The 10,144-nt window shown below is 33.3% G+C and overlaps 1 protein-coding gene across 3 annotated transcripts in view; it reads left to right on the forward strand.

Moving 5' to 3' along the window:
* LOC126966684 (forkhead box protein N3-like) overlaps window positions 1-6,944 on the forward strand; it is a 30,359-nt gene extending 23,415 nt beyond the window's left edge. For all 3 annotated transcript variants that reach the window (XM_050810844.1, XM_050810845.1, XM_050810846.1), the window contains one exon: window positions 344-6,944. In XM_050810844.1, coding sequence (XP_050666801.1) covers window positions 344-475 — 132 coding nt within the window. In that variant the 3' untranslated portion in view covers window positions 476-6,944. The remainder of the gene's footprint in view (window positions 1-343) is intronic.
* Window positions 6,945-10,144: the final 3,200 nt, after the last annotated feature.

Here is a 10,144-nt window from a genome sequence, read left to right on the forward strand (position 1 = left end):
TAACCGCGATGAAATCGGTCGAGCAGTTCGAAAGTCACATACATCCACTGAACAATAACAACCTGATTTAAAAAAAAATTCAAGCGGGAACTTTATATGTCTAATTTGGATAACTTAAGCTAAATACAGGAATATGTGATCACTCCCACCATTATTTCTTGCAACATCAAAGGAACATAAATGCTGCCAGCCTTGTCAAATCGTTTCCGCGCAAAGCAGTAAAAAATCAGTTGAATAGTTTTTAAGTCGCGAACAATCAGACATACGCGGGGGAGTTGGACTTGTGTGTGTTGTTAGAACAACAAACGATGTATAAATGAGATATTTAAATGTTTAATTTCAGCTGCCACCCGAAGCGCATTTAGTAATATCGCGGTGCGCTCGCGACGAACACTCGTACAGCGGCGGCGAAGAACGACGGACGGCCGAGGCGCTGCTGAACCTGGCCGGAGTGACGCACCCCGCGCTGAGCTAGCGACCCAGCACTGACCACTGCTTGTTTAGAGTAACACATTGACACATTGACACTTACAGTACAAAACCGTATAATTCTCTATGAAAACTTACCGTCGCAGGCAATGACGTTCTATACACATATAAGGACATGATATCATTCGCAGGGTGAAAGCGGAACGACAAAAGTAAAGACAATGTAATCAAGCACACTTTTCTCCTAAGTCGTGTGTCAACTGTCACTGTCTGATTCAAATTTGAACTGAATATGTTTTACATTGCTGCTTATTCACCAAGAATATTTTAAACAACTGGAGTAAATCACGCAATGTATAGCTACAGCGTTTAAATCTTAGTATGTTGTAATGGATTGGTCCATATTTCGGCTTTGTTTTTATGCGTGATATGTCTATATGTATAGAACGGCTTAGTCGCGGCCTTGTAATGCCCGCAATAATCATATTGTTATAAAATCACCAGACAGTCTGTTACATTTACCTTAGTAATCAGCGGGCTTGTTGAACAAGCTTATCATTTCGTTGTGTTAGAATAAAATCATTATACAGCGTATATCAAATAAACACACAGGTAGAACTACTTAACCTAATTCATAAATAAAATACATAATTCACCTAAATAAATAAATTTTCCATAAAACCATTTCGGAGCAACCTGTAAGAAATCTAGTAGCCGCGCACTAGCGTAGGCACTGACACCTACTTCGTCCCGGCGATAAGGGTGATTAAAATTTTGTTTCCTACATATATAATTTGTTTGATAATTTCAATTTTTATTTTTAGTTATTTTTTTACGATTAAGGTTAGACACCCGTGTGTTTATTTAATATCGCCAATATAGCGCAACGATGTATAAAACGAAAGGTATGCGGAATAAATTTACAAAACTTCCTGTGCATTTATCAAAACCCACAATTCAATTAAAAATGTTTTTAGGCCTACATCCTTTCTATTGTCACCTTAATTTTATTTGATACTAAAGCTAAGTTGTCTCTTATTGAAACTAGCGGCCTTTTTTAATAAAGCCGGAAAAATATAGTAATTAAATATCTTGAAAATTACTTACCTGGGTGAGAGTCCATATAACTAGGGACACACACATAGATTTTTATATTCCAACTAAATATATGTACATTGAAGTGTTAATGTGACATGACGATTGGTAAAACCATTCTTGGTTAGTTGGTAAAATAGTTTAAATGAAATTTCATATTCACACTTTTGAAAACTTTATATTTAGTTGCCTTACAATGTTGTTTTTAAAAACTGTGTTCTAAAACATGTTTATTGGTTTTAATTGAAACTAAAATTTGAGTTATGAAATGTATAATAATTCAAGTAATATTAGTTGCAATTGGCTACAATAATGTAGATTTAATTAATCATGATATTTGTGTGACATTTTATTTTAATCTGATGATGGTTTAAGTATAATATGAACTGTGTTATTACAAAAAAGCTAAACATGTGTTGAACGCCTGATTTTAAAAAGTTCTATTACAAATCTGTGTCTTTCAGTTGTTTAGCGTTCAACAATCTTTCCACATTACTTATATTTTAACCATAAACTCAGTATACTATCGTAATAGATAAACCCTGTGTGAAAGTGAGATAGCTACCCTTAAATGTGAGATAAAATCCTAGGTTGGGAAAGAGACGGAATAGATGAAGACCATGAAACCGTTTTGAAACAATTTAGTCCATTAGTCTCCTGTCAAATTGTACCGCGTTTTGATTTTAGTGTTTTTATTGTTATTGGTCTGTGTTTTAACAGATTAATTTTATTTAATTAAAAAATATTGGTGTCGTGTTCTGTATTAGATTGTGTTGTAGGTACCTATAGCAAGAATCCAACTAAAGAAACATTTCACTAACCACTAATTCTTCAATACTACTTTCGTTATGTTCATTTTCGTAGAACATATTCACTAGAATACTAAATATTACATTTTATATAAGCAGTAAACACGATATTTGCTAAAGATTATATTAATTAAAAAAATGTGTCAAAAAATAAAATATTGTATACGTGAATATGATGCCTTTTATCAATATTTGTCATAGAGATCGACCAAAAGTAAAATACTACACACTTCACTAACTCACTAGATTTATTGATGTAGGCGTTACTTTGTGGAAATCCATAAATATACAAATGATTTGAGTTTTCTTTAGTGTTAATTCTGCCAATATTTGTCTTTAAACAATTCGACACGTGTTTCGCCACACAACAAATTTTCAGCCTCTCAAAGAGTCTCGTGCCAGATTTTGGCGAGACAACACGTCCTGAGGATGCCTCGTGTATAGGCGAAACACGTGTCGAATTGTTTAAAGACAACTATTGGCGGAATTAACACTAAAGAAAACTTAAATCATTTGTATAACTCACTAGATGACAACTGACAAAAATTGCGATCCGTTCCTCTAATTGTTCATGTTTACTTGAGTTTATGTTGTCCTTAGCGACTTTTTAGTTTAACACAAGCTGAACACTGTTTTGTAATAGAAAAAGATTAATTCCATTTTAGACGTCGTTATTGTTAGGACAGTGACGTTGTTATTGTTAGGACAGTGACGTTGTTATTGTTAGGACAGTGACGTTGTTATTGTTAGATCACTGTCTAACAATCTAAGCCTAAAACATGTTTTTTTTTTTTTGTAATAACACCGTAAATTTTTATTTTATCAAGTTTATCTTGTAATTTATTCTAAGAATATCTCGTTATTTGCACGGAAATCTACTTATTTACAGAGAAATGCATTGATAAAGTTATGTGAATGCTAAAATTAATATTATTAGTAAACGAAAATTACTTGGTAATTGGTGGTGTATGTTATGGTATTTATTATTTCTTAATAAATTTTTATTTTGTCTTCCTTTGTTAGTTTAAAGCCGTCACATAATATACAATAACATAATATGCAGACCATTATTTTATTATATGCATAAAATTAAATTCAGTTTTACTATAATCAAATTAAATTGAAACCATTTGGGCAAAGCCTTATAATATTTAAGTAGTGGAAACAACATATAACATAGTTCTAAGAACAAACTAACCACAAACTGTAGAGTGATAGTTTATTATCTATGGTTGCCTCTTAACGTACAAGTTTACCATTCTATCTAGTCCTCACAATTCAGTAAATATACGAGATACTTTTAAATTAATTTTTTTTAAGATAAATATTCTATTTGGGATTTGTATTTGAATATAGATATCATTTACTCAATAATCTACATAAATAGAATATAATGGTGATGTGTAAAATACAAAAAATTATGCATCTTAAATATAATTATTGAGAATACCACATAATAATACTTATTATGTAACTTTTTGGTATATTTTTGCCCAATGAATTCATGCCTTTCTTAGCTTGCCTTGGCATTGTATCTTATATATAGGTAAAAATTGTTTTAATATCATATTAATATTTATAAGAATAATAATAATTTACAGCCTGTGATTGATGACCACACTTTCACATTGAATAACTTAAAATAATTTATAGATGGGTTATTTTATATTCATGCAACTACTCGTAATTGAGTTAGGTATACAATTAATTCTACTTAAGATTAATTTTTAACTATGTGAGAAGCGAAAGTATAACATCTGCTTCACTCGTATTTAAACGCTTTTTAGCCAAGTAGCAAATTTTTAAAGTGGACTACATATGTATTGTCCAATAATTATTATAGTATAAATATTTTCTTCTAATTTAATAATAATATAATTCTTTTTCCAATGGCGTAACACGCCAAATATTTATAGAATGGATATATAATTACAATTAGCTGAATCTATCCTCTTGATATAATAGTGAAATATGATATTCTAAAGTAAGTGTTAAGTGCTCACGCGTGAATCATATATATTATTATTGTTAAGTATAAGGATACATAGCTCTAAGCTAAACTTTTGTGTTCACGGCTTTGTGATCTTTCTATTTATTGTTTTATTTCAGTGTAAGTGTGTATTGTAGGGTAAGGGCCGGCTGAATCTTTACATGATGTCACATTGTTTTGTTATTTATTTATCTATAAATTATTACAGATTAGTTATAAATATTTGGTTGATTCGTGATTCGCTGTGAAACATCATAAGGGTAAATCAACCTGAACTTGTACTCTTTTGGTGTTGTATTAATTACTACTATGTGAAACGAAATTCTTAATTGTTTGAGATTTCAACTAATGTGGTTTCGAGAATTCGCGGTGTGAGAACGTCCGCACTCACCACACTGGCACGATGCAAATTGTAAAATAACTTCTTTATTGCGAAAAGTCCTCCGATAATAGATTTAAAGTTGTTTCAATTAAGAAAGTAACGGTAATTTTAAATTATGCAGTTACGACAAAAATATCTCGTTTATAAAAGTACTAGTACTGCGGCATTTTACCCCAGTAGGTGTCAAAAATGGAAATATAATTTTAGCATTCGTTTCTGTTGTACTGTTTTCAATCAGAAATTTTCAACATTTTCTAAATTAAATTATTGTGCAAATAAATAATAATTAAAAAGATTATTCTAATTTTTAACGATATAGTTTAAATTGGGCTTTTGTCTTGTATATCAGAGATGTCAGGCGTTAAGTAAGTCTAAAATATGTCGTTGCGAATTTAAGGGTTGGTAGTTAGTTACTTTTTCGTTTCTTTTGACTTCTTGTAGAGACTATAATGTATTGAACCAATGTTGGTTCTGTGAATATGATTACTATTCGTTCTATTAGTAACGTAATATAACGCGAATAATAAAATGCCTCGTTCAGTATCAAAAATTGTTCAGGCTTACAACACATAGATAAATAACGTATTTTTTATAAACAACGATGTGTTAGGTTATCGACAGTGTAAATCACACGAAATTGTGAGTGCTGTCGTTGTACAAGAATATAATGTTGTAGAAAATTTGTCTAGACTGATGCAATGACTGATTCGTAAAGCAATATTATTTATTAGTGGAAAATATAACTATGGAAAATGATTTCGCGAGTTCTAAATTGTTTGTTTTTGATTCTGTGCCAAAATGAAATCCTACTGCTACGAACGAATCCAGACATATACCAGTATATTGTAGGTATCTGTAATAAAGAGTTAGTCGTAGTGAATAAGTGATATAATTAGTACATAATATAATGCTTAAATGAATTACATTTTTGCTGTATTTAGAAGCGTCTTCCATGTTAAATTTCTGTAGAAACAATACGAATGTACAGTCGTGGTGAAAAGTGAACGATAACATTTTAGATATAACTTTTATCTGTGTTGTGATGTGTCTGTGTCTACGGGTCTAGTGTAGTGCACTTTTCTTGACGACTGTCAGCCTTAGCCTTCGTTTCAATGTTATAAACATAAGTAGACTATTATAGTGAACATACAACAGCAATAATTAGTGAATAGAATATCGCTCTTAGCTATGTAACTGTGGTATAAAACCGTTCTATATTAAGTTCCGGTCTTAGAATAATAGTAGGTACATTAATGCGTGACAGTTGAATGTTGACAAGTGTCATTCTTCGCAAAGCGGCCTTTCGATGTTCGAGGACTTGAGCTGTGATTGTGATTTTAGTTTATGGATAAACTAGCCTGCGAGAAAATATAAAAATATATATCTCAATGAAATGTTTAACAAAATAAGGCAAATGTGTTTTTTATATATTCTCGTTAGCTTAGTTTGATACGATTTTATCATTTGCAATGTTCAAGTATAATATCATAGCTACGGTGTATATTTAGTATCTAGGCATAAACCGTTTTTCAAGCAAGGCTGTAAGCAATGTTGCCATACAAATGTTTATGCTTATGAAACCCATGAAGAATTATATCTAAATGATATTAAAATTGTTGTACGGCTCAGTAAATTATAAATGATTTAATTATTAATTTATTTTAGTTAAGATAAGTTAAATTGTTATACTTTCGTAATGTAGTTATTGGTTCGTGAAACGAAATTCTTAATTGTTTGAAATTTCAACTAATGTGGTTTCGAGAATTCGCGGTTTGAGAACGGCCGCATAATGGCACGATGCAAATTTAAAAATAACTTCTTTAATGCGAAAACTTCTCCAAAAATAAATTTTAAACTTTTCCAATTAAGAAAGTAACCATTATTAAAAATTAGGCAGTTACAACAAAAACATATCTTGTTTATAAAGGTACTAGTACTGCGGCATTTTACCCCAGTAAGTGTCAAAAATGGAAATGTAATTTTTGCTTTCGAATTACGTGTTGAAATTAAGAAATAATTTGTATCGAGCCATTTAAAAAATGAAGTACCTAATATTTGACATCAAAAATTGTATTTGAAGTAAGAGCCGACGTGATGTTGTTGTTAATAGTTTCGCCGCTTGCTGTGACACCGATTTATATTTATTGCTATTGTTGGAACTTCTACCAAAATTTTATTTGTGAATTATTAAATTGTCTCTGTACATATCTTTATGAATAAATTATGTACCTACCAATGATGTTAGTTGTTTTATTATTAAAACACTCCCAGGTTTCATCAAATTAGTAAACTGTATCATAACGCTTGTTAATGCAAAGAAAATGCATGTCAAACTCCACACAAACCTTACTTGGTAAATGAAAGAACAAACTCGTACAAATCAGTAGTTTAGGTTTTATGCTGACATCGACGCGTTGCGAAACACATATTTCAATATAAAACTAAATATATTTCAAACATTGAGTAGTTGCAATACAGCACTCCATGCGATCTATCGCAGTGATTTCACGAGTATCAATTAAGGCGAGGTTTTTCCCAACACTAGGTAAAAATTGCGCGAACGTTAGATGCGATAGGTACGCATGGACACGGGCGTCGGGCATGGCTGAGAACGAACCGAGCGATGCGGGTCAACGACCGCCGACCCAGAAAGACCGCGTAATATTTTTTAAAACTTACAGTTGTGCTAGAGTACGGAATTACTGTGATAATATTTTTTATGCATTTTTGAAGTAAATCTTTTTTATCGACGTATGAGAGAAATGTTATATTACGCGCAAAATTATGATTTCAACATTATGGATATCGTATCCGAGATTCTCCAAGGCGCAGAGAACGATTTTGTGATCATTTTTGAAATCCAAGATGGCCGCCGCGCAAAATTATGATTTCAACAATATGGGTATCGTATCCGAGGTTCTCGAGGGTGCAGAGAACGAATTTGGGATCATTTTTGAATTCAAAGATGGCCGCCGCTCATAATTATGATTTCAGCAATTTGGATATCGTGTCCGAGTTTCTCGAGGGTGCAGAGAACGATTTTGGGATCATTTTTGGAATCCAAGATGGCCACCGCTCAAAATTCGTCCTCGAAACCCTCGAGAACCTCGGATACGGTATCCATATTGCTGAAATCATAATTTTTGTGCCGCGGCCATCTTGGATTTCAAAAATAATCACAAAATCGTTATCTGCACCCTCGAGAACCTCGGACACGATATCCATATTGCTGAAATCATAATTTTGTGCGGCGGCCATCTTGGATTTCAAAAATGATCACAAAATCGTTCTCTGCACCCTCGAGAACCTCGGACACGATATCCATATTGCTGAAATCATAATTTTGTGCGGCGGCCATCTTGGATTTCAAAAATGATCACAAAATCGTTCTCTGCACCCTTGAGAACCTCTGACACGATATCCATATTGCTGAAATCATAATTTTGAGCGGCGGCCATCTTGGATTTCAAAAATGATCCCAAAATCGTTCTCTGCACCCTCGAGAACCTCGGACACGATATCCATATTGCTGAAATCATAATTTTGTGCGGCGGCCATCTTGGATTTCAAAAATGATCCCAAAATCGTTCTCTGCACCCTCGAGAACCTCGGACACGATATCCATATTGCTGAAATCATAATTTTGTGCGGCGGCCATCTTGGATTGCAAAAATGATCACAAAATCGTTATCTGCACCTTCGAGAACCTCGGACACGATATCCATATTGCTGAAATCATTATTTTGTGCGGCGGCCATCTTGGATTTCAAAAATGATCCCAAAATCGTTCTCTGCACCCTCGAGAACCTCGGACACGATATCTATATTGCTGAAATCATAATTTTGTGCGGCGGCCATCTTGGATTTCAAAAATAATCCCAAAATCGTTCTCTGCACCTTCGAGAACCTCGGACACGATATCCATATTGCTGAAATCATAATTTTGTGCGGCGGCCATCTTGGATTTCAAAAATGATCACAAAATCGTTCTCTGCACCCTCGAGAACCTCGGACACGATATCTATATTGCTGAAATCATAATTTTGTGCGGCGGCCATCTTGGATTTCAAAAATAATCCCAAAATCGTTCTCTGCACCTTCGAGAACCTCGGACACGATATCCATATTGCTGAAATCATAATTTTGTGCGGCGGCCATCTTGGATTTCAAAAATGATCACAAAATCGTTCTCTGCACCCTCGAGAACCTCGGACACGATATCCATATTGCTGAAATCATAATTTTATGCGGCGGTCATCTTGGATTTATCTAACTTCCCTAAAGTACATATATACAAAAATCCCGCGTGGCATAATATTCAAAATAATATTATGTAAATTTTATTTTAGTACTTTCCGACTTACATTTACCTATATATTTCAACAAATACGCTGTCGCATCATCATTATTTTTTTACTATGATTCCCGCTTTGTACTTGTTTGCTAAAATCTTACGTAATGTGAGCCCGAGAGACACGAATACAGTACCTTCCTTGACAGTGGTCACGGGCGTACTGCTGGCTTGAGCGAGCATGCAACGAAGGCGTCGCGTTTGGTTTATTACGAAAAAAATTAATATAAAATAATTCACAAAGCGTATTGATAAATCCCACAGTGATAACTGATAAATACTAATAAACTATCGAATAAAATAAGTTTTGTGTTTATAGCTATCATAGTTTTATGATAATATAAACAATTCAAATAAAAAAGACTATTTTTCAAAAAATAAATCTATCGTGATTTGTTTTAGTAATCGTGTTTTCGAAACAGCGATAATTTAGATAAAGAAATGAAGATAAAAATGTCAAAAAATTGGAACCGTAGTATTTGTAGAAGTATTTTAAGTAGATTTTTAAAAATGTTACTTTTAGGACTATAGCGCCTTAAGTAATATATCAAACTGTAAATCTTAGTTCATTATACATATTTTATTCTATCAGTAGTATCATTCATTATCATAAAAAACGGTACACCTGTATGGTCCTTCGAGCCGGATACGATAATGGTTATAGCTATAACCCGAAGCAGGTGAACGCTGGAGTGCCCAACCCCAAGGCAGTGTCGTACATCGTTTCTTCAGCATATTAATTTTACGTTGTGCTCCTCAAACATGCATTGCTATGATCCGCATAGTAAATAATGCATGTTCGGGGAGGACAGTAGTGAAGATACCATATACACGGGTCATACAGGTCTCGGGGAATCGTCAACCAGTGCCGCCAGAAACTTGTGCCTTCTGTCCAGTCCTATCTTGAGAAGGTCGAGGAATGGGGTTTAATAAACCATGTCCAGTTCAACGCCAGATGACTCAAGTTTGCGAGTTTACCAATAAATAAACTTCATTTATCGTATCACCATTCTTTGATATCACTTCCCTTAATGAATCACCTAGTATTGGAATAAGGGGGCTAGAAGTTTTATCTGAAAGGAAAAGCC

Source organism: Leptidea sinapis, chromosome 11, assembly GCF_905404315.1.
Source record: "Leptidea sinapis chromosome 11, ilLepSina1.1, whole genome shotgun sequence".
Taxonomy (NCBI): domain Eukaryota; kingdom Metazoa; phylum Arthropoda; class Insecta; order Lepidoptera; family Pieridae; genus Leptidea; species Leptidea sinapis.